Genomic DNA, 24,357 nt, shown 5'->3' on the forward strand with positions numbered 1-24,357 from the left:
AAAGAGGCCCCTCCCTTCAACAGACCTCACCCCGCCCGATCCCCTACACAACACACAGTGATACTCTCATTAAGGTTTCTCCTTGTGGCTAAATCCAGTGGGCACTTTCCCACCCTTCTCTTGCTAACAGCCCCTTGGACATTTTTTCCTGGGCTGCCAAGACATCTTGCCCCCCTCCTGACCCCTAGTCACTGCTGGGGGCTCCTTTTGCCCCTGCAGGATGGAGTTTCTGGGGCTGTCACTGAGCCTTTCATCAGCAGTCTCCCTGGGTGGCCTCTAGCTCCAGAACCAAGGCCCCTAAAGTGGAAATGCCTTCTGGGCATCTCTCCTAGTGTGTCTCAGATAAGCTCAAGTCCAGAGCCAGCTCTCCTCATTCTGTTCTTCTGCAACTGCTGCTGGGTACCTCCCTGTCCACCCAGTTACCAAACCTATGATCCATCACCCTCACCATGTCCTCTGCCCACGTCACTGGTAAAGCCAGGTGATTCTACCGTGACCATCTCCACAATGCCAAACTTGCCTTGTGCTTTTTGCACGGCACACCTCTGCACCCACCAGCTAAGCTCTTCCCCAAAGCCGGAGATTAAAGAACTGTCCGCACCCCTACCCTCATGGCAGAGCCGGCTCCCTTCTAAGTGGGCCTGCGTGGGCTCAGCTGTTGGAAAAGCTCCTCCCTTGGCCTCATCCGTTTGGCTCAGCAGCATTTCTCACATGCAGCATTTTGGGGATGGGGTGCTGTCTGAGGTGCCTGCGTCCCTGTGTGTTGTGCACATCAGCCCTCCGTTCTGCTCATTAAATGGCAGGGAGGTGGTATGAAGCTGGGACAGGCTGCATGGGGACCCGGGAGCCAGCTCTGTGAGAACGCTCTGTGAATATGAGACTGTATGGTTGGGATTCCGGCGTGTGCGCCTGTTACCACATGGCCTCGGCCCTGGCTGTCACTTCAGAGAAAGCATTTCCGTGTGTTGCCCGTTCAGGAGCTCTGTTGATACCATGGGCTGCTGGGCGGTTGCTGCTCTGAGAGAGTCCACCTGTCCCCCAGGGCTCCTAACAGCTGGAGGCCTAGCAGGAAGACTGCTTCCCCATCAGCATCGCACAGGTGGCCACTGCAGAGGAGGGACAGCCAATCCTGCCTCCTGCCTTTGCAACAAATTGGCCTCTGCATACCTGAGACTAGACCCTGCCCCTCCTAAAGAGGTAAGGACATTTTAACTGGACCAAGGCATGGCATTGGAGAAGAGAAACCAGTTAAATCAGCCAAAGAACGTAGAACCACACATAGGTGAAAAGGACCCTCAAAGACCTTCCCTATCAAACTCTGCATTTCTCTTTTGTAGACCCTCCCTTTGTAATTTTGGTAGGCTATGTCATCCCCACTGTCCTGTAAGCTCCATGGGGGGAGGAACCAGGCCCTTCTGGTTCCTGATGTACCCCCAACTCCCAGCACAGGGCGGCATACAATGGATGTGAGCAAACATGTCTAAAGTGAATGAAAACATTTTTGATGGGGAGAATAGAAACAACAAACTATGAGCTGATGCCATTGAACCTCAGAGTTGAGCCTGGGCTAGAATCTAATACCTTCATCTAACAGTCCCACCAGCTGAAGCCTGGGGAATGAGTGAGAAAAGCTCCCAGCTGCAGGCGGCTAAGCCCTCGCAGGCTGTACCATTCCTCTCTTCTTACCACATGTGGTGCAGAGAGGTGCCCATGTTAATACCCCTGGCCCTGGATGAGGAAATTGTGGTTCAATAACGTGCCCAAGGTTACCGGCTGTACCAGGCAGGATTAAAATTCGGTCTGTTTCCAAGTTCCCACCCACCAGGTCCCCAGAGATCAAGTCGGGAGAGAAAGGAAGAGAGTAGGGGGAACTCGGGTTGCCTGAGGACTAGAAAATAACTGGGTGGGGTAACTTTCCTAACTGGGTAGGCCACTACGAAGGCCCAGGATGCCCGACCTGATTCGGAACCCTCTGCGATCCCACCAAACCTGACCATAAGAAGCAAGAAGCTGGACCTCCCCACCCCCACCAGGAGCACTTCCTCTACTGTGCCAGGCTAGGCGCACTCCCAGGAAAGAGGCCGGCAGGGGCCGAGCAGGAGGGAGGGACTGCGGGCGCACCAAGGACCACTGACGCACAGCTTCAAACGGCGTGCCTCCGCCGGCCTGCTGGGAAACGAGCCACGCAGACCAATCGGATGAAGGCAGAGACCGGTTGGCTCCCAATATCTCTGGGCGGGCGGGGGGTCTTGGTGGTGGTGGGGGGGGAGAGCGGTAACGGGGCCAGGCGCCAGCCGAAAGACCAAACCCTCTCGGCCCCACCCCATAGCAGCTCTGACGGGGTCGTCGCCCTAACCCTCCCCCGTCCAGAGCCCCTTGCGTGTCGGGGACCCTCCACGTGACTTGGCGATGCAGAACGGTTATGACCTTCAGCGTGTGTCTGTGAATGCGAGGGTCCCAGCAACAGCTCGGATTTGCGCCCGGCCCCGCCTGTAGATGCGAGGACGTGCATGTGTGGGCATGTGTGGGTGTATTGGGGAGGGTGCCCAGCGACATGTGACAAAGACTCCCATCTCTGGGAGATGGTGAAGGGGCTTGCGAGCTGGTGCTTTGTCTGGCTGGCTGCAAAGGGACGGTTCGCGCAGCGGCGGCGGGCGCCCGCAAGGTGCAGGATGCTGGGGCGCCAGGGTGTCCGGGGGCGCGCGCGCCTGAGCCAGGGTGAGTGCGCTGCGGCAGGGCCCGGGAGCTGTGCGGCGACCCCGCGCCGGCCTGGGCCTCGGGCGTGACCCGGATCCACCCGTGGGTGCTGCAGTGGCTGTGTGTCTCCGTGACCTCGGGAGCCGGCCCGGGGTGGGTCCCCGTGCAGCCCTCCTCCCTGTCTGTCCTCCACGTGCGTGTCCACGGTGCGCGTGCTCGCCGGCGCGCACCTGCCCGCCTGCCGCCACCGCCACGAGCCGTTCCGGGAAAAGGTGCCGGGAACCGATTGAACCGGGGCCGGGGGCCCGAGCGCCATGGGCCGGCGGGCGAGCGGTGGGCGGCCGGTCAGTCCCGGGCCTCGCCCCCGCGGGAGCGCTGCCTGGAGTCGGTGGGGGCCGGCCGGGCCCTTGGGGAGGCCGGCCCGTGCCCCCTGAACTACGGATACCAGGTGAGCTCCCCCTCCAAGGGACACAGCGCCGGGAGGCTGGCTTGGGAGGGAAGAGCGCCAAGACCAGGGCTTGGGGGGCGGCATACCAGTTGGGGAGGAGATGGTGCAGAGGCGTGGGGGGTGCTGGCGATCCCAGGGACACCAGGGAAAGGCGGTTCCAGGACCCTCCCTGCTCTCATGCCCTCTGCTGATCCTGCCTCAGGCCTCTCCATATTCTCAGAGCCTGCACTCCGCCTAACCAGTTTGGGAGATGTGACCTTAACTCTAGGAGGGCTAGCCCACAGACCCAGGCTTCCCTCACCCCCAAAGGGCCCCTAGGGCCTCTGAATGGCACCCCCCCTCCCAAGACCAGGCTCTGGAAGCTGGCTCCTGGGGCTGGGCCCTGGACACTTGCCCCCGCCCCACCTGTGCCTGGGCTTTGGCCCTTCCTTACAGGGCACACACCATGGCCCCACTGCTCCTGCTGCTGCTGCTGGCCACTGGAGCAGCTGCCTGCCCACTGCCCTGTGTCTGCCAGAACCTGTCTGAGTCGCTCAGCACCCTCTGTGCCCACCGGGGCCTGCTGTTTGTGCCACCCAATGTGGACCGGCGTACAGTGGAGCTGCGGCTGGCTGATAACTTCATCCAGGCTTTGGGGCCACCAGACTTCCGCAACATGACAGGGCTGGTGGACCTGACGCTCTCCCGCAATGCCATCACCCGCATTGGGGCCCGCGCCTTCGGGGACCTGGAGAGCCTGCGCTCCCTGCACCTGGACGACAACAGGCTGGTGGAGCTGGGCAGCAGCAGCCTGCGGGGCCCAGCCAACCTGCAGCACCTCATCCTGAGCGGCAACCAGCTGGGCCGCATCGCCGCAGGGGCCTTTGACGACTTCCTGGACAGCCTGGAGGACCTGGACCTGTCCTACAACAACCTGCGGCAGGTGCCCTGGGCCGGCATCGGCGCCATGCCTGTCCTGCACACCCTCAACCTGGACCACAACCTCATTGACGCGCTGCCTCCTGGAGCCTTTGCCCAACTTGGCCAGCTCTCCCGCCTTGACCTCACCTCCAACCGCCTGGCCACACTGGCCCCTGACCCGCTCTTCTCCCGGGGGCGTGATGCTGAGGCCTCGCCCGCCCCCCTGGTGCTGAGCTTCAGCGGGAACCCCCTGCACTGCAACTGTGAGCTGCTCTGGCTGCGGCGCCTGGCCCGGCCCGACGACTTGGAGACCTGCGCCTCCCCGCCTGGCCTGGCCGGCCGCTACTTCTGGACAGTGCCTGAGGGCGAGTTCTCCTGCGAGCCACCCCTCATCGCCCGCCACACACAGCGCCTCTGGGTGCTGGAGGGCCAGCGGGCCACGCTACGCTGCAGGGCCCTGGGGGACCCCGCTCCCACCATGCACTGGGTCGGCCCGGATGACCGGCTGGTTGGCAACTCCTCCCGAGCCCAGGCTTTCCCCAATGGAACCCTGGAGATTGGGGTGACTGGCTCTGGGGATGCAGGGGACTATACCTGCATTGCCACCAATCCTGCTGGCGAGGCCACGGCCCATGTAGAACTACGGGTGCTGGCCTTGCCCCATGGCGGGAACGGCAGCGCTGAGGGGGGCCGTCCCGGGCCCTCGGACATCGCTGCCTCAGCCCGCACTGCTGCCGAGGGCGAGGGTACGCTCGAGGCTGAGCCAGCTGTGCAGGTGACAGATGTGACCGCCACCTCAGGGCTGGTGAGCTGGGGGCTGGGACGGCCAGCAGACCCCGTGTGGATGTTCCAGATCCAGTATAACAGCAGCGAGGATGAGACCCTCATCTACAGGTGAGGGTACACTCTGCAGCCCCGGGCTCCTCCCCTCCAGGGCTGGGCCCCTCTGTCCTTGGGCTTCCACACCTCTCTTCTGCTTCTGACTGCCTGGTGGCAGTGGGCTGTCGGGGAGGGCAGGGAGTACCAGGAAGAGGAGGCCGGAGGTGTCCCCCAGGTCTCTCCCATGTGGCTGCGCCACTAGAGGCCTCCTATATGTGACTAAGCATGTGGCTAGCCACACATGCATGTTCCCTGTCCCTGGTGATGTGATTCTCTACTCCTCCTCAGCTTGCCCTGGGTCTGCATGTTGGGACACACGCATGCCTGTCTCTGTTTCTCTGCCTTCCTGGGTGAAGACAAAGCCCCTGTAGTCCTAGGGGAGGAGGGTGTTCAGAACTGGGACCTGGCAACTCAGGTGAGGGTGGGAGGTGGACAGCGAAGGGGTCCATGGGGGTGGGGCTGCAGCCTGGACCCCAAGGCCTGGGCTCTGACCCCCAGACCTTGCCTGCAGGATTGTCCCAGCCTCCAGCCACCACTTCCTGCTGAAGCACCTGGTCCCTGGTGCCGACTATGACCTCTGCCTGCTGGCCCTGTCACCTGCTGCTGGGCCTTCGGACCTCACGGCCACCAAGCTGCTGGGCTGTGCCCACTTTTCAACAATGCCAGCCTCGCCCCTGTGCCACACCCCTCATGCCCACATGTTGGGCGGGACCCTGACCGTTGCTGTGGGGGGGGTGCTGGTGGCTGCCTTACTGGTCTTCACTGTGGCCTTGCTGGTTCGGGGCCGTGGGGCTGGGAATGGCCGCCTCCCCCTCAAGCTCAGCCACGTTCAATCTCAGACCAATGGAGGCCCCAGTCCCACACCCAAGACCCACCCGCCACGGAGCCCACCACCGCGCCCCCAGCGCAGCTGCTCCCTGGACCTAGGAGATTCCGGCGGGTGCTACGGTTATGCCAGACGCCTAGGAGGGGCCTGGGCCCGACGGAGCCACTCGGTGCACGGGGGACTGCTTGGGGCAGGGTACCAGGGGGTGGGGGGCAGCTCAGAGCGCCTGGAAGAGAGCGTGGTGTGACATGAAGGGAGTCAGCCCAGGGCAGAGGGCACAGGGTGGGCAGCCACCTGGTCTGGGTGGGTCAGCATTGCCTGGGAGTCCCTCCCAGTTTTACCCTTGGTACCTCAGGCCCCCTTGTGCTTGGCAGGACAGGGGGCCCTTTCCCTGGTTCTGGCCCACTGATGGGCATAAGGGACAGGTCCCTCTGACAGGTGCTCACAGCCACAGAGGCAGGGGCTGCTGCCAAGTGGGAGTCTTGTTTTTCTTTATAATAAAATTGTTGGGGACACCTCAGTGCTAGTCTCTAGTGTCGTCATGCTAGAGGGAGGAACACAAGGGAAATCTGTGGAGAAACAGGTATGACAATTGGGGCTGGGACCGCCAGCCTGGTGGCAGTGGCCCAAGCAGATCCGGTGCCCTTGGCCTCCTCCTGACTGCTGAGTGCTTGGTCTGGTGACTCCTGACCCGGGTGAGCCCAGGCCTGGCACCTGGAGCATAGGGGACCGGACACCTGTGCCCTCTGTGCTAGGCCTGTGTCTGTGAGAGCAGAGAGTGCCCCTTCCAGCAGGCCAGGCTAGGACAGGATGCGACGTTCTCATGGCAGCCTGGATGTTAGAGCACACAGATGGCCACAGGAACAGGTGGGAGATGGAATAGCCTCTCCAGCAAAGGGACCAGGGCTGGCAACATCCCTAACATAACTCAGAGTCCCTGTGGTCTTGTTTATGATGACCTTATTCACCATCTCCCAGAGTACCTTCTGGATTTGTAAAATGTCATCCCAAAGGGAACGGGACAGGCTTGAAATCTCACTGCCCGAGACCTAGTGGTGTTCTGGAAGGTTCCCGTCAGTGCTGCAGGCCCTGAGATCTCGGCTTCCAGGGGTCCCACTGGCTTCCCCTGGGGCTTTGCTCAGAGCTTGTCTGGGAAGACTGAGTCAAACCTCTCTCACTGGACACAGGAGGGACAAATGACGGGGACACCCATGCTTGCCAGGCCACTGCCCTGCTCTAGGCACCACCCTGAGGACCACAGTCCATAGGTGGCCACCCTGTCTGCTTCCTCTGGCCTTGGGCATGGGCCCTGTCGCCTTTGGAACAGTCACTGCCAGTGCTCTGCACACAAACACTGCCAGGCACGTTGCCTGCCCGCCCCATGCGAGGCGCACCTGATGCCTCAAGAACATGCAGGTGCCCGGGCTCTACCATGAAGAGTGTGGCTGGCACCCCAGGGCTGCAGTGGGAGCTGGGCTGGGGCAGCCAAAGCACGTGTACCGAGGGTTTGTGTCCGGTTCTGACGGGCAGCCCGGTGAGGGTGGGCACAGTCAGGTGTGTGCAGGCGGAGCAGGGGTGACACACGAGTGCCTGCCCTCCAGCCCAGAACACGTACCTGGGTGTGGCCCAAGAGCAGTCCTGGTGTAAAGAAATGAAACAAGGTTCTCAGTGGAGAAGAGCAGGAGAGTAGGAGCCATCCGAGGGCCGGACAGAGGGCAGGGGCAGCGCAGGGTGTGGGAGGGCGGGCAGGGGACACAGGGGAGGCAGGGCGGCAAGTACAGGGTTGCCGGAGGCTCCAGGCATGGCAGGAGCCAGTGGCCTGCTCTGGGTGCACATTCGGAGAAGACACTGGTGGCCACAGGGCCTGGGAGCCTGTGTCCTGCGCTGGCCCCCACCTCCTCCCTGTGGCCTGTCCCCCTGCTCTGCCTCCAGGCTCAAGGGAAGGTGGTCTGCAGGAGCCAGCCGGGGTCACCAACAAGGATGACAGAGCAACAAGCGAGGGCAGGTGAGGGGTGGGGTAGCTGGTCCCCCACTGGGGTCACAGTACACACTGGCCTCCAAGCTCCCTCAGTGAGAAAGTGCGTGGAGCACATGACATCATGAGAGGGCTCCCCTGCCCAGGAGCCCCAAGGCTCGTCACAGAAGAGCTCAGAGCCCTCCATGCCACCCCCCAGCACCTGGGGGACCGCTGTCCCCTGTGATCTGGGCTGATGGCCTGAGGGGAGACAGCCTCGAACACAGGCTCCCTCCCTCTTTCCTTCCCAGAGTTACGTTTTCCAGGTTTCTGCACGCCCCGGGGCCCCTGCCCGGGCACCCCAGACCCTGTCAGTGGGTGAGGAGTGGCACGGTGCAGAGAGCCTGGCACTGCCCACATACCCAACCCGCCGCCAGGCCTGGAGCACGGCTGAGAGGAGATGGTGGAGCAGAGAGGCCCGGCCTGCACCCCTGCACACCCGGGTTCAGCACACAGGGAGGGTGCCTCACTGTGGGCGACCAACCTCTGGGAGCTCCCAGCAGGGACAAGGAGGGAGCTCCCTGGTGACCAGCTCCCAGTGAGGCTGGGCATCCGACCCACCGAGGGCAGAGCCCTGTCCTGCAGTGTCAGACAGCGGCATCCGCCCAGGGGATGCCCACAGATACATGGGCAGTGCTTACTTCAAGCACAAGACAGTATGTGCCTGTGATTTCATCTCTAGACACAGACTCAGGTAACGAGCCCGACCACAGCGGGCATTTCGGGTCCTTGCCCAGCCTCTTCCTGCCCTTTGCTTATGCCTCCAGCTGCCGCCTCCCTCCTTGACTGTCCCGAAGCACCCAGCACTGTTCCAAACACAGGCTCCAGGCCCTGACCCAAACCTCTGGGATCGGAACTCCCAGCAGGGAGGCCTGGGAGCATGTGGATTAACACCTGCTCCAGGTGATCTCACCCAGTAGGGGCAGGACTTGTGTCAGACCCACAGAACAAGACTTGACTCTGGCCGAGGGCGAGAGGCAGGCAGACCCCCAGGGACGCCGAGGGCCTGGGCAGCCGCAGTGACCGAGTGCAGGCAGGAGAGTCCACGTGCAGTGCAGGGCAGGGCAGGGCAGAGGCAGGGGTACACCCGGAAGCAGGCAGGCCTGCGGCCTCTCACCTTCACGCCCCGGACTCGGAACTCAGCCAGGGCTCTGCTCATCTTGGTGGCGGCTGTGGGGTGGTCTTTGCCATGGGCGATGACTTTGACCAGCAGGGAGTCATAGTGCGGGGAGATGACGGCTCCCTGGAAGGCGGAAGCATTGTCCAGCCGGATGCCCATGCCCTCTCCACTCCGGAACACCTGCAGGAGGGGCGGGCGGGGTCAGGGACTGGGGCAGAAACTGGTCCAGATGCGCCCCAGACCCAGGTGGAAAGAGTGCACAAGGGCACCCACAGGCTAACTGAAGCTCTAGCGTGTGAAGTTTGGCTTCATTTCTGCCAGCACCCAGAAAGGGAAGGAGGGAGAAAGCAATGGGTCAGAGAGGCCGACCTGGAGGTGCAGCCAGGGGCTCAAAATAGAGTCTAATGGTGGGGACCACCAGGCAGCAGACAGAGGCCTGGGCTGTATGGGGGCAATGGTAGCACACATGCAGTCTGTGGTGGGAGGAAGACGAGGAGTGGGAAGGACAGCCCGGGAGCTTGGGACACCCATTGCACCAGGCTTCCGCTTCTAAAGGCCGCAGGCCTGTGTTCGATAGAAAGGAACTTAATAAAATATTTAAGGGCGAACACTCAGCCGTGAGCAGGAACTGTGGGCTAAAAATATTCTGTGGTGAACCAGGCTCAACGGAGCCAGGCCTAGGAAGGGGAGGTGGAAGAGGCAGTGTCCAGTACGGGCTGCCCCGTCCTGGTGAGGGCAGGGAGGCCTGGCCAGCACTCTGGCCTTGGGGCTGCTCCCGAAACCAGCCTGGCTCCAAGCCTCTGGCCACACGCGTCCTTCAGGACCCAGAAGCTCCCCTTCCCTCCCGCCGCTTGTTTTCCTGAGGCCTGATGTCTGTCTCAAACCTGCGCCCCCTGCTCTGGGCTGAGCTGAGTCTGAGCTCCTGCCCCACTGAGGAGGGAGGCTCAGACCAGTCGGGGGCCAGGAAGCAGAGAGCCCGGACAGGGACAGTAGGCTGGCACCAGGGTCCAAAGGATTCCTAGCCAGCAGGAGGGGGGCCAGCTTAGGGGCACGGAACAAGGCAGAGGCTGCCTGCCCTCAGACATGGGCAAGGGGCAAGGAGGGGAGGGGTGAGATGGCTTTCTGCGTGAAAGGCAAGAGAAGGTGCAGGCAGTGTCCCCAGAGGAGGTGCAGGTCCCAGTGTGGAAGGCCTGGAGCCCACGGGGCCACCTCAGCCTCTGCCCTGAGCCTGTCTTGGCCTCTGCCCCACCCTCCACCGCCTCCCAGACTCTCTCATTCATCCTAGAGGCCCCTGGCTCAGGGCGGCTCTACCCTAGGACCCCAGGGCCCTGAATCACTGAGCACCTTGGCAGCCGCCATTCAGACTGAACAAGGGATGGAGGCCAGAGGCACCTTTCTGCCTTTGGGCTCTGTGAGAAAAGAGTCCAGGGCCGGTGCCTCATCCTGGGGACTGCCCTTGGCGTCACCAGCTACTCTGCTCCCCACTGGTGAACCTCCCAGTGGCTTCCTGGCCCGAGCATGGCAGCCTCTCCCCAGGGAGCGCCCCTCCCTTCCTCCAGGACTGTGCGGGCCCAGCACTCTCAGAGGGTCCTCCTTCACTTCGTGCCCCTCAGAAGCAGCCTGGCCCGGGAGTTTGCACACAGGCAGAGACCCGCAGCTGCGGGGTTGGAATGGCAGAGCACGGGCCCTACCTCGATGCGGCCAGTGTCCGGCTGGAAGCTGCGCGCGGGGTCCTCAGTGGTGACCCGGCACTGGATGGCACAGCCGTTAATGCGGATATTCTCCTGCCGCAGGCCCAGGTCGGGTAGGCTCCGGCCCTCGGCCACGTGGATCTGGGCGTGGACCAGGTCCACACTGCAGGAGCACAAGGGACCAGAGGGGAGCGTGAGGCTGGGGAAGGAGGAGGCAGCGAGCCATACCCAGACACGACCGCCCTACCCCTGGCCCGGGCAGCCAGCTCCTGCCCTGTGCCCCCAGGAACTCTGTACAGTCTGAGAAGGGAGAGCATGGTAGCCAGAGGGACCGCTGACCTCCACCTCTACTGTGTCTGCACACCCCAACCTAACACCCCACTTGCTTGGCCCTCCTTTTTCCTGGAGCCCCTGGGTCCTCTTGCTGCCCCAAACTCTCCCTTGGTCACTGGATTTGAAGCTTCAGGCCCCTGTTCTTAGAGTAGTTGTGCTATTCTGTGTATGCCTTTGGGGGGGGGTTGTGGAAGAATGGGGTTGTGAAGGCCAGGCTCCTGGAAAGGGGGACCTCAGCTATGGGACAAGCCACACAGGTGGGTGCTGCAGCCAGGACGTCACCTGGGCTTGGGCCCAGGACCCCCATCACCCGAGACAGTGAGCACAGAGCTCCGCACGTGCGCGGCTTATCAGCGAGTCTCCCAACCACACGCTACTAAGGACAGCGCCATATGCAAGGGGGACAGCTGAGCACAAAAACTTCAGTGTTTTCTGTTTATCCCTGAAGCTTGTGGTAAGGACAGCCTGGGAACCACCCTGACAGCTCTTCCTCCGTGCTCTGGGTTTCCTGCTAAATCACCTCATAGCAGTGACGCTGGTTACCACGCACCAGCACATCAACATGCTGTGGACCATGGTCACACAGCTAAAAGCTTGAGCTCCTCCCAAGCTTTCCCTCCATGACAATGCTCTGAGAGTCACTATCATTTTTTTTTTTTTGTATTTTTCTGAAGCTGGAAACGGGGAGAGACAGTCAGACAGACTCCCGCATGCGCCCGACTGGGATCCACCCGGTACGCCCACCAGGGGCAACGCTCTGCCCACCAGGGGGCGATGCTCTGCCCCTCCGGGGCGTCGCTCTGCCGCAACCAGAACCACTCTAGCGCCTGGGGCAGAGGCCAAGGAGCCATCCCCAGCGCCCGGGCCATCCTTGCTCCAATGGAGCCTTGGCTGCGGGAGGGGAAGAGAGAGACAGAGAGGAAGGGGGGGGGGAGAAGCAAATGGGCGCTTCTCCTATGTGCCCTGGCCGGGAATCGAACCCAGGTCCCCCGCACGCCAGGCCACTATCATTTTTATCAGAAGAGGAGTCCAAGGGTCAGGGAGACAGCAGCTCCCCCATGCTCCATGTAGCTGGTGACCCAGGGGAGCCCACACTCCGGCCTATGTCTGCCACACACCCCGACTCCCACCAAGCAGACTTCCCTCCTTAGCAGAGCAGGACTGTGCCAGGTTCAAGACCGACGGCTGATAGCAGCACAGTGGGAAAGCCGTGTGGGCCACAGCTGAGTCTAGAGCAGGGGTCTCAAACTCGCGGCCCGCCAAACAATTTTGTGCAGCCCACAGACTAATCCACGAAGTTCAAAATATTTTGGATAAAATTAAGTAAGCCTAGGGGCCTACTTGTATTTTTCACTTCTCTAGCATCCTAGCTAGATATTAGCTTAGTTAACAGCAGTTGTGATGTGAACTACAGTTTCTGGTCGTTTTGTGACACTGAGTAAACTGCATGTACGATTGTGCTTGTTGTACTGATTTTTTTGTTTGTTTTCAACTGCAGTGAGAAAAGTGTTGCATAACAGTTGCCTTTTGTAGACCTAGTGCGGCCCGCCGAACGGCTGTGATCTTGCTCTGAGGCCCACATGCTGAGTTGAGTTTGAGACCCCTGGTCTAGAGCATGTATCTCCGTTCAGCCTTTATCTCGAGACAGCAAGGAGCCCGGGGCCTCTGCGCCCCTGCTGGGCAATGGCAGGCACCCCCTCCCCATGTCCAGTAGCATCCTCAACCTGCGGGGTGGGAGGGGGCAAGGGGTCAGGGAAGGAACAGTCAGGAAGGTCCTGTGCTGAGATGGCCTAGTCCCAAGGCAGGGATTAATACTTATATGGCTCAAAATATATTATCTTAGAACAATGAAAGACCATTTTAATTGTTTATAAAATGGGCAGGTTTTTAAAAAATGTCTAGACTCAATGCTTGTGGTAAAACAAATTGGGACAAGCAAGAGAGGAAGCTAATTAGGCAAGATGTTGCTTAACCTTTGCTCAGGTAATCCCACTAAAGGCGTCAATCCTCAAGCTCTTCAGAGAGGTAGGCAGAGGTTTAGGCACAAAGATGTCAACTGACACATCCTTCATAACCACAAGAGCTGGAGAAAATCTCCCTGTCTAGGAGCAGAGGAGTATGTAAATAAGTTATGGCCTGCACAGATGATGGAATAGTATGCGGCCACTACAAGTATTCAGAAAGTCCGATGATGCGGGAGCAATGCCTTCAACAAATATTGAATTTATAAAGTAGAAAAACTCTGTAGAAAATATCGCAATTGTTTCAAACTAGTTACATAGTAAAGTAAATAAGGATAGAAACCAAAGATTTCAAGCAGACTCAGGCCTGGGTTTCAATCCCAGCTGTGTGACCTTGGGCAACTCTCTTAACCTCTCTAAGCCTGGGCTTTCTCACATAGAAAATGGGGACAACTGACACTTCCTCCTGTGTGATTGGGACTTGTAGCCCAAGGCATGACCGGGAGCCTCCTCAGCATCCAGTTCTGAAGGTGGGGCTCTAAGTCTCTTTTATTTACTGCTTTGTACCAATACTTACAGTAACCATGTAACACTTTTATAGTAATAAGTTTTGTAAAGAGTAACTAGATCCTGAAGTGTCCTCTTGGAGAATGTGCGGAGCTTGGAGCTCCCGGCTGCCTGCTACCTGGGAGCCACCAGCTCATTCATACGAAACCTGGAAGACACCCTCCCCTGGTGCCTGGCCCCTGGCCCCTGGCCCAACCCATACTCACTCGGTGATCTCCTCCGTGACTGTGTGCTCCACCTGCAGGCGGGAGTTGACCTCAATGAAGTAGTGCTTGCCATGCTTGTCCACCAGGAACTCCACGGTGCCTGCGTTCTCATAGCCCACCTGCGGGGTGGCCACGTGAGTCAGCGGGGTGGGGTAGTGAGGGGAGTCTGGCAGACAGTCTCATTGGCCAGTTGCTTCCACAAAAAAGCAGACTGCAGCACACCCTGCCTCACCGGACAGAGGGGAGGAAGTACCCAAACCCCATGGCCAGGCCCTCCAGACGCCTCCCCAGGAGACCACCAGCAGGCTCAGATGGCTGGGCCCTGCGTGTCTGCGTGCAGCAGCGGCAGAAGCCCCCGCTGCCCCAGGCAGGGCACCCTCTCCCTAGCGGCTTCCACAGCTCTCGGGCCCAGGCCCCATCCGGCATACCCGCCTCTGCTGGACCTTCTTATTCTCTGAGGTCTTCAGAAAGTTCCCCTCTACTCTGCTCGGTCACCGCCTCTGACCGCTACCCAAAGAGATGCCATTTGAGAGAAATCAACCAATAATTAGTCTAACTCAAAATTTAACCCTAATTCCAATTTCACAAAAACCACAAATTACACCTCAGGCAGTTCCCTCAAGTCTGTTCTGGAATGAGACACTAAATAATAATAATAGAATCCACCAAACAAGACCAAAATCAAGGTAGAAATGCTCCTCATATGAAATAACCAAAATCCCAACTTTTAAATCAACACCTCATATTAAGTGTGGCTGACGCATCCCTGAAGAGTGCTGACCCTGGCTTTCGGCCTGGGACAGTGACAGAATCATTGGCGGCCCTGTCTTCTGGGCAGCCTGACAGGGCTGAGGGAGCACAGGTCGGAAGCAGAGCCAGCCCGGCCCAACTCAGGAGGCTGCAGGGTGAAGGCTCTGGGGAGGGGGCAGACATGGGGCAGGACATCCAGACTGAGTGGGGTGGAGCCAGGCGGGCCCAGAGGAGCAGGGCAGGGCCGCTGCTCACTGCTTGAGGTCTGGCAAGGCCGGCCCGGCAGCAGAGCACTGCCACCCCCGTCTCCACGCTCCAGCAGAGCAGACTGGCAGAAGGCAGGCCCCAGGAGTACAGGGTTGCAGTATGTGATGCAGGGGGGCGTTAAGGGTGGGTGAGGAAGAAATGCCTCGGAATGTTTCTGAATCCTGATAGAATGCACTGAACCTCACTCCTCTTGTTCGGGACTGGCTGGCGCCCGGCAGAAGCTCCTGTGCGGAGAATGCTGGGGGGTGGCCGGCGGCCTCTCTCCCCCCTTCCTGGCCTCCCTCTGGGCCACAGGCTTGACCCCTGGGCCTGGCGCCTCTACCTTCTGTCCTCCAACGAAGCCCCCGCCCCTGCCCAGAGTGGGACACCGTGGGCCTCCCTGCTCCCCAGCAGATGTCCACATGTAGACCCCAGTGACCACGGGCCATGAGGCCAACACTGGGCAGGAGCTCGAGGGAGCCCACAGGAACCGGAGCCAAGTCTCCCCCGCCCTTCACCTGTTTGGCAAGTTTGACTGAGTCGCTGGTGAGCCGGGACCGGAGCTGGGGGTCCAAGTGGGCAGCAGGGGCGATCTCGACTACCTTCTGGTGCCGCCGCTGGATGGAGCAGTCCCGCTCATACAGGTGCAGGATGTTTCCGTACTGGTCCCCTGGGGTGGGAGGAGAATGCTCAGCTTCTCCTGGAAGCTAAGCACTTCCTAGCAGCTGGACAGTACCGCACACCTGCCAGGGCCCACCGGGTCCTCTCCCTGCAGTGCAGACTGCCAGGAGAGGGCCGCCGCCCGAGGTGTCAGGTCCCCACAGCCCACCTGCAGCAGGGGCCGGCCGGCCCCTGCCTCGCACTGTGGCCAGGAACGCCCCCACTCACCCAGGATCTGCACCTCAATGTGGCGGGGCTTCTCGATGAACTTCTCCACAAATAGCGCCCCGTTCCCGAAGGCAGCCAGGGCCTCTGAGTAGGCCCGGGTATAGTTCTCCTCCAGCTCCTGGGGGTGGGTGGAGGCTGAGCAGACACTGGGCTGCTGTGCACGACTCCGGCCCACTCCCAGACCCTGGTGCGGGCTCTGCAGTGGCCTCCCAGCCCTGGCCCCTGCTCACCTCGTAACTGTGCACGACCCTCATGCCACGTCCCCCGCCTCCGTAGGCAGCCTTGAAGATGATGGGAAAGCCATAGGTGTTGGAGAACTCGTGGGCCTCGTGCAGGGAAGTGATGGGAGCATCTGTCCCGGGGACGACGGGGACACCTATTGAGAGACGGGCACGTGGGGCCTTTGTCACAGGCTGGCATCCCTGCCAAAACCTACCAGCCCCTGCTCGGAGGGCCCCTCTTGAGAAGCTGCATGGCCCCCGTGGCTTGCTTGCGTATTCACCTGCAGCAATGGCGATGGCCCGGGCCTCCACCTTATCGCCCATCTTTCGGACCACCTCTGGGCTTGGCCCAATGAACCGCACCCCAGCATCCTGGCAGGCTTGGGCAAAGTCTGCTCGCTCGGACAGGAACCCGTAGCCAGGGTGCACGGCATCCACATTGTTTTCCTGCAGGAAGGGAGGCAGGAGGGTGGTGTGCTCCTAAATTCCTCCACACGGGCCACAAAGCCCACCTCACTAGCTCTGTCTGTCCATCCATCCACCCACCCACCCACCGACACTCACTGATGGCCAGCACGAGGCTCGGACCCAGCACGGGGAAGGCACAGGACCCAGGCCTGGCCGTTAGGAGGCATCCCCTCCAGCCTGGCTTACCTTGGCTACCTTGATGATGTCTGGGATGTGCAGGTAGGCCTGCACCGGCGCAAGGCCACGGCCGATGAGGTAGGCCTCGTCTGCTTTCTGCCGGTGCATCTGACCTGTGTCCTGCTCTGAGTACACAGCCACAGTGCGGATGCCCAGCTCCGTGCAGGCCCGGAACACACGGATGGCGATCTCGCCTGGGGGCGTGGGCAACAGGACCAGCGGTTAGATTCCTGGGCCCCAGGAGAAGCCGGCACCACCGCGGGGAGCTGGGGTGGAGGAGAGCTGGGGCTGGGCTGGACACACAGCCCTTGCCCAGTCCCAGGGCACTTGCCTCGGTTGGCCACCATGACTTTCTTGATGGGCTTGTACTCCAGGCGCCGGACATTCGGGGAGGCAGCGGGGGCGGTGGAAGTCTGGCGGACGCGCAGGACCTTCAGGCCCCCACAGACGGCTCTGAACTTCAGCATCTGGGGGAAAGTCAGAGCCAGGCTAGAGCAGCCTCAGCATGGGAGGTCCACCAGGAAGAGAGAGGGACCCACCTCAGCCCCACAGTGGCCCAGGTGAAAGCCAGCACCATTGTCTCCTCGCTCCCTGGGGGCTGACCAGCCCTTGGGAAAGGGGCAAATCCAAACCCGTCGAGCACCGCGCCCTAGCACTCCAGCACTTGCTGCACTATGTGCAACACTCCGAGCTTTTAAAGCAGTTTCAAGGCCAGCCAGAGGCGATGCATGCCCAGGGTGTGCCTGCCTATTGTCCGTGTCCCTGTCGGTGCCCTCTGCCGGGTGCAGCAGCCTTGATTTGACAGACTCCCCCACAACACTGCCCCATGTGTACCCTCCCATCAGGGCTCCATCCAGCTGGGCAGTGAGGTTGACACTGGACCACGGAACCCGCATCAGTGTGCCCCCACAGGAAGGAAAGCCTCCACCCAATCAAAACACAGATTTGTGAACAGCAGCGTAAACCTTCCTTTCTGCTGAGGCTTTCTGAATTTATTAGTAACGGACATCAACTGAGGATGAGCTAAACAGAGCAGTCACAAAAAGGCACTACTTTGTGATGCCACCCAGAATCAAAGTCATGCACAGTAGGATGGCTGGTGACCGGGTCTGGGGGAGCAGGAGGAGTTAGGGTTTCATGAGGACAAAGTTTATGTTGGGGTGATGACAAAGTTTGGGAGATGGATGGTGGTGATGGTGGCACAACAGTGTGGATGTACTTAACGCCACTGAACTTACACCTGCATGTGGTTAATGTGGCAAATTCTGTTCTATATACTCTACCACACTGAAAAGAATTTCTGAAAAATCAACTGAGGGCAACTTTCATCCCAGAATGCAGAAGATCTTCAGAAGTCAGCTGCCCCCTCGTTTTATACATGAAGAAAACCAAGGCCCAGACAAGTTTAAAAAGAAATGTTTAGTCTGACCAGTGTTGGCACAGTAAATAGAACATCAACCTGGGACACTGAAGACCCAGGTTCGAAATCCTGAGGTTGCCGGGTTGAGCACAGGATCATCAACATAACCCCGGGGTCACTGGCTTGAGCCCAAAGGTTGCTGACTTGAACAAGGGGTCACTGACTTGGCTTAAGCACCCCCCCCCATCAAGGCACCTATGAGAAGTAATCAATTAACAACTAAAGTGACTCAACTATGAGTTGGTGTTTCTCTTCTCTCTCTCTCTCTCTCTCTGTCTCTTGCAATTAAAAAAAAAAAGCACGCGCGCACACACACAAAAGATGTGTTCAAAGTCACACAGCTGTCCACTGCAGAGCCCGGCCTGGCATTTGGTCCTTCACACACACACACACACACACACCACTGTCTTTATCTAGTTAGCCCTGTGACTTATTCTGTAGTCAAGTTTACAACGCTTGACTCAACCATTTATTCTCAGTAGGGAACATAAAAATATATTCAATTATTTATTAAGTAGCAATATCTACTAAAATACAAAATCCTCACTGTCTTATTATGGCCAATGAGATGGAGAAGGGGAAATAAAGACCAAAAATAAAGGGGAAAAAAAAGAAATGAGGAAATAAACGAGACAAGAGATGACGAGGGAAGCCGTCAGACCAGGAAGAGAAGCCAGAGCCGAGCGCCAGCCCGTGCTGGTGCTGTCCCAGGTGCAGGGTGGGGAACAAGACCACCGGGGCCTCCACTCTCCCAGCAGGTGCGTCAGAGAAAGGAGCAGAGAAAAGCAGAAAACAAGACAGAAATAAGGTCCTTCCAGATCATGAGTGGGGCCTCAAAGGTAAGAAAACGAAACGTTTTATGAATTACTGGGGGGAAGGGGCACTCAGTGGGGCTGGATATAAAAATGGGTCTCCCCAGGAAGGGCGCAGAAGTGGGCACCTCAGCAGGAGGCCGTGCGCAGATCTGGGGGAAAGTGGGCAGAAGGAACTGTGATGGCTGGGGCCTGAGGGAAGAAGGAGCTGATGGGTTCAAGACCCAGGGCCACCAGCTGGGTACAGGGACGCCTGGGCAGAGGTGAGGCTGAAGCTGCCCACAGGGCCTCAGGTGTGGGCCCCTCAGCCTCTCTCCAGCCTCTCCCATCACTTCCTTCCAAGCACGCCTTCGTGGTGGAGGAGGGTGTACCTGCTGCTCTCTGCACGGATCTCGAGATTGGAGAGTGGTGAGGGCTGAAAAGGCTGCATGTTCAGGGCTGTGCAGAGGCTGAGAGAGACCCAGGGCCTCTGACCTGGGTGGGAGCAGTGGTGGACAGACAGAACCAGGGAGGGGTCTGGGAACAACAGGCGGGACTCACTGAGGGATCCACTGTGGACGGCGGGGGAAAGAGAGAAATCCAGCATGAGTGGGTAGGGATGACCTTCCCGGTGACAGGAGAGGCCAGAGAGAGCCAGGCCCCTCTGCGAGGGGATGGAGCCCCCAGAAGAGGGCAGAGCAGGCAGGAAACTTGGATGTGGTTGGCAATGGGTAGCGTTTCAGGTCATGGGCCTGGAGTAGATCAGCCAGGGGAGAACAGACTAGAGAGGCAGGCGGGCATCTTCGGGGCCCCAGTGCTGAGCCTACATGGGGCAGAAGAACCAACGAAGGAGACTGAGGGGAAGCCCCAGAGGGAGGAGGAAAGCCAGGGAGCACCGTGTCCACTGGGGCAGAAGCTGCGCTCTGGGGAGCTGTCAGCCACCGAGAGGCAGGGGGAGACACTGATCACGACAAGATGAGCCCTGGACTGGGAGGCTGCGCCCTGGGTCAAACCCAGCAGCACGAGCGTGAGGTCAGTCTTGCTGGGCTGTGGCTCATCTCCTACAACGTGGGATATTGTCCTTATTTATTACAAAGTGGACAGACCTGGCAGACACTACGGTAACTACACAATCCAGGTTAACATCGCTGGCAAGAATGGACGCCATGTGCCTCTGGACAAGAGGCCAACCAAAGTGGACCTGTAGGTGGTTCTGCCAGACCCCAGCCTGAATCTAATAAGGAGACAACATGTGGTAAAACCAGACTAAGGGCCACTCCACAGAATAACAGGCCTGTGGTCTTTAAACATGACAAAGATCAGAAGAGACAAAGACTAAAGAACTCCTGGGTTCGAGGAGACTAAAGAGTCACAACACGGAAATGCACATGCGATCCTGGACTGGACTGCATTTCTGTTCCACAGAACATTGGGGGGGGGGGGGGTGACACATTTCAAGTAAGGTCTCTGCCGATGTTAATTTCCTGATCACTGCACTGTGGTTATGTTGAAGAATATCCTCATTCTTAGGGGGAAAAAATACTTAAGTGTTTAGCGGTTTAGGGGCATCATGTCTGCAACTTATACTCAAATGGGTTTGGTGAAAAACAGAATAATGAAACGGGTATGGTCAATATTAGTAGTAGGGGATCTGGGTGAGAGGTATAAGGGAATTCTCTGTACTGTGTTTTTGCAACTTTTCTGTGTCTGAAATTATTTCAAAATAAGAAGTGCAAAAAGCTGTACTCTCAGCCAACCCTGATGGAGGAGATAGCCGTGGGCAGTGCCCGCTCACAGTCAGTGTCAACGTACCTGCCAGGCGCTCGGGGCTGGAAACACTGACTTTCACCCCTTACTTGAGGCCCAATGAACTGCAGATATTACCCTCGTTTCACCTCCTCACAAATCAACTAGCAGCTGGCCTAGCTCTCTGAGCTCTGCGCCAGGTCCCCTGCCCACTGGGAGGGAAATTCCTTCCCAGCCGCGCAGCTGGGAGTAAGCAGGCTGGCAGTCCAAGGCACGCACCCTAGAGAGCAGGTGTGGGGCGCAAATCCCACCCTCAACCTGGGCACTGAATGCCTGCTCTGTGCAGTGCTGCAGGCGGGATCTGCAGGGACAGGGCAGAGGAGAAAGATCCCGAACTACCACACAGGGCAGAGACAAGAGGCAGAGGGTGCCTTCAGAACAACTCAGCAACAGAATAGTCAACACAAGTAGCTAATAAACCATTAGAAGGTGCTTCTTGCCAGAAATCACCAGTCAAAAGAGAACAGTAAGGTGTCACTTCTGCCTATTAAATTAGCTACAGTGCTAGAAACAATCGAATTCCATGCAGGTAAGCCTCGCCAGGGACAGAGAACCCCAAGGTGCTGTCTGGACATCGGGGCAGCTCTCTGGAAAGCCTTTGCAAAGCCTAGCAAGAACCTATAAAACATCTATGCCTCTTGGCCGGGTCAGTACCATTCTAGAAATCCAACCAAAAGAAATCTGTTAACCTCGGACCCTGGGTCCCCTGCTGAGGGAGGCCGCAGGCATGGACTTTGGACCTGAGCAATCCAAGCTCTGGGGTGTGGGGTTAGGGCCGGGGAAAGACCAGGGCCTTGGGCTGAAATCAGGCCGCAGGGGAAGTGGGGCAGAGGGCAGCCCAGCCCGAGACTGGAGCCAGCCGGCCTAGGGCTGCCCGGCTTTGTTCCCCAGCGGGTAGCTCTGGGCATGAGGCCTCATCTCATCTGTAAACTCAGTCCCTCAGCCCTGAGCTTGACAGGTCGTCCTGGGGATCACTGAGCAGTAAGCCCTGAGCTTCTGTCACTCCTCCCACCTACTCTGCCTCCCAGATGAGCACAGGGGGCAAGAGGGAACCCCCATCCCACACGGCCACACACCCCAGTTACAAGAGCCCTCACCCACAGATCTGCTCTCTCTCCTTGCCCACCCACAACCAGCCAGAGCAGGGGCCAGCACAGGGCACCTGTGCATGCAGACAGCAGACCGCACTCGCTGGAGACCCACACCTGACCGGGCACCAGGGGATGCAGGGCTGTGCCCTCCCCAGAGCACTCACCCCACACCGGCCCAGAGCCCAATGCCGCTTCTGCCAAGGGAGCCTGCAGGCAGCCAGCTGCTTAGCCTGAAGTCACTGACCCCAGAATACAAAGTTCTCGGGCACCAGACTGCTGGAGGCCTGGGCCGTGGCCAGGCTGGAATCAGGGGAAGGGGTGGTTCAGTGGAGCAACTTCCGGCCTCCTCCCGCTGGGGACCCAGGGAGACAGGCGGGGAGGTGGGGTCACACAGGTGGCAGGTGGTCCCAGGCAGGACACCAGGAGGAGGAGAAGGACGGTAGACTTATCGCTGGCACTGAGGTTCACGGCACAGAAACCTCAGCCGGCGGTCAGAGTGGGGTCTGGAGAGGCTGGTCATGAGGGGCTCTTGTGGATGACAGAGGGCCCAGGTTACTCTGTCCCTCAGAGCCTAGCCAGCCCTGCAACTCAATTCGTGGCTCAGTACCCGCACCTCCATGCCAGGCTGGGGACCCAACACACGAAGGGGAATAAAAATACCACCTCATTCCCACAGCATCCGCCCCTCTTCAGATCTTGGTCAGCCCGGATCTCCTTGGTCACCCCCACCTCCCTCCCAGGCCTGACACCAGAAGGTCCTGCTGCCTGGTGATTCTTTAGGTCTCTCTCTCTTTTCAATTGAATTTATTGGGGTGACACTGGTTAATAAAATCATAGAGGTTTCAGGTGTACATTCTATAACACACCCTCTGTACACTGTATCACCTGCTCACCACCCCAAGTCAAGTCTCCTCCCCCGTAGACCTCTCCAGAACCAACGTCGGTTGGAAAGAAACCAGCAGGAGGGACGTAGGCTGCCTCACAGAGCCCTCCCTTCCTGCGTGTTGACTTTGAGGCACTCGGAATGGGCCGAGAGGAGAGTCCACTGCTCCCTAAACCCTGTCCCATCCCCCACGCTGGAGGGAGGGGCTCCTGAGCAGCACTGGGGGGGGGGTCAGAGCAGGAAGCATTCGGGTGAGGGCACCTGGTAAGACCCCCCCCAGAAGCAGAGCCTCTGAGGTGGTGCTGAGGGGGCAGGAAGGCCTCTGGGCCCAAGCTCTCTTCCGGCCACCCTGGAAGGGGGCTGCCTCTGAAATCGAACGGGACCCCTGGCCCCAAATCAAGCCCTGGCATCCCAGAGCGACCTGAGCGCCAGGGTCTCCTCAGCCGCACTTTCCCAAAAGAGCCCCCAGAGCGCGGGCCTTCCTTCAGGCTGCTTGGGCAGCACCCTTATCTCTCTCACACTAAAGCTGAGGACAGGCAGGGGGGCCGATCACGGGGGAGAGGTGTGGGCAGGGGCTCAGGTCCCACCATGGGCCACCATGGGCCCTGTTTTGTGGGGTTTTGGTTGGTGGATGATAACCGAGGAGTCCTTAAGGTCACTGACAGTTTAGCTAAGAATCTTCCCTGAAAACTCAGATGGCACTGCGGCCCTGAGCAAGGGCTCTTCATCCTCGCTGCAGCTGGTCCCCTGTAGGAAAGGCTGCCAGACGCAACAAGCCTCTGGTCACCGACTTGGGACACCACCATACCTTGCTTGGTGATAGTGACGCCTCTGAGCTGACATCCCCTTTCTGACCTCAGAGACGGCGGCGGGGGGGGGGGGGGGTGACGAGGAAGCGGGGAGCACCCAGCTTCACCCAAAGACTCCTGCGCCGGCCTCCTCTCTGACAGGGAGAGGACTGTCCCAGAAAGGCTGTTTGCTATATTCTGCAAATGCCGGCTGACAGACCCCTTCTTCAGCCTTGGGCCATGCAGAGAGGGCCCGACTGCCCTGACTCTCACCCGGGGCATGTGAACAACACCATGCCATGCCGGCAGAATGAGGCGCGTGCCGCCCTGAGCGTCTGAGACCCGGTGCCCGCCTCTCAGCATGGCTCCACAGTGTCCACCCCCTGCAACCTCCAACACTGGGTCAATAGCACAGCGTTCTCCTCACGGAAGGGACTGATAACAGCCCAGTCAGAGAGGTGCCTGCTGCATCCCATGGAGCGGGGCAGGGGGCAAGGGCTTAGCATGACCCCCCCCCCCACGATCTGCCCGTGTTACCTCTATAACATCGAGCTCACAGAGCTCCGCCGACATGCAGGGCCAGTGTCGGCAGGTGACACTCTTCACCGGGCACTGGGCTGCACGTGGATATGCTACAGGTACTAGCCCAGGTAACCCTCTTACCTCCTTATCACCCCTGTTTACAGATAACAGACCACGCATAATGGATTCTGTAACACCCAAGGTCATCCAGCAGGGCCAATCTGTGTGCCTCCCCCTGGAGCTGGAGCCCATTAGGGCACATGGAGCCATCGTCCAACTGAAGGGATAAGTGTGGCTTTTGTCAGAAGCACAGTGTGACAGGCACTCGGAAACTGAAAACCAAAAGCTCTCCTCCTGGTAAAAACAATGTCACTGGCCTGAACTCAAGCAAGGCCACCAGCGGCACTCTGCCCTTCCCACCAGAGAGTCGGCTGAGGGGGCCCTGAAAAGCCAGGGCAGTTTCAGTTTGTCCAGTAAGTCATCAAAATGGCACTAGAAATCCCATGACTTCAGACCTAAACTACCTCCCAGGCTGCCTCTTAGAACCATGGTTAGGCCGTCATCATCCAAGTTTGGGTCCAGATAACACGGCCGCTGTGGTCTAGGTGGCCATGCTCATGGCCAGAGCAGCCTTGCTGGGATCAAGGTGGGGCAGCCATTTGAA

General features: G+C 59.2%; 2 protein-coding genes across 7 annotated transcripts in view; one reads left to right on the top strand and one right to left on the bottom strand.

Annotated features, from left to right (window-relative positions):
• Nucleotides 1-24,357, bottom strand: part of PC (pyruvate carboxylase) — a 109,035-nt gene that overhangs the window by 4,803 nt on the left and 79,875 nt on the right. For 5 of the 6 annotated variants that reach the window (XM_066252165.1, XM_066252167.1, XM_066252166.1 and 2 more), the window contains 9 exons: nt 16,724-16,859; nt 16,402-16,586; nt 16,029-16,194; nt 15,757-15,902; nt 15,527-15,644; nt 15,157-15,308; nt 13,643-13,761; nt 10,576-10,738; nt 8,882-9,064 (listed from right to left, as the gene is read on the bottom strand). In XM_066252165.1, the coding sequence (XP_066108262.1) occupies nt 8,882-9,064; nt 10,576-10,738; nt 13,643-13,761; nt 15,157-15,308; nt 15,527-15,644; nt 15,757-15,902; nt 16,029-16,194; nt 16,402-16,586; nt 16,724-16,859 (1,368 nt within the window). Of the gene's footprint in view, nt 1-8,881; nt 9,065-10,575; nt 10,739-13,642; nt 13,762-15,156; nt 15,309-15,526; nt 15,645-15,756; nt 15,903-16,028; nt 16,195-16,401; nt 16,587-16,723; nt 16,860-21,664; nt 21,684-24,357 lie in introns of those variants that run through there. The other variant, XM_066252169.1, reaches the window with a different exon arrangement.
• Nucleotides 2,281-7,407, top strand: LRFN4 (leucine rich repeat and fibronectin type III domain containing 4). Its single transcript, XM_066252163.1, has 3 exons — nt 2,281-3,145; nt 3,581-4,939; nt 5,436-7,407. Exons 2-3 carry the CDS (start codon nt 3,591-3,593, stop codon nt 5,995-5,997), a joined length of 1,911 nt encoding a protein of 636 aa, XP_066108260.1. The 5' UTR covers nt 2,281-3,145; nt 3,581-3,590; the 3' UTR covers nt 5,998-7,407.

The sequence above is a fragment of the Saccopteryx bilineata genome, chromosome 1, assembly GCF_036850765.1.
Source record: "Saccopteryx bilineata isolate mSacBil1 chromosome 1, mSacBil1_pri_phased_curated, whole genome shotgun sequence".
In the NCBI taxonomy this organism is placed as follows: domain Eukaryota; kingdom Metazoa; phylum Chordata; class Mammalia; order Chiroptera; family Emballonuridae; genus Saccopteryx; species Saccopteryx bilineata.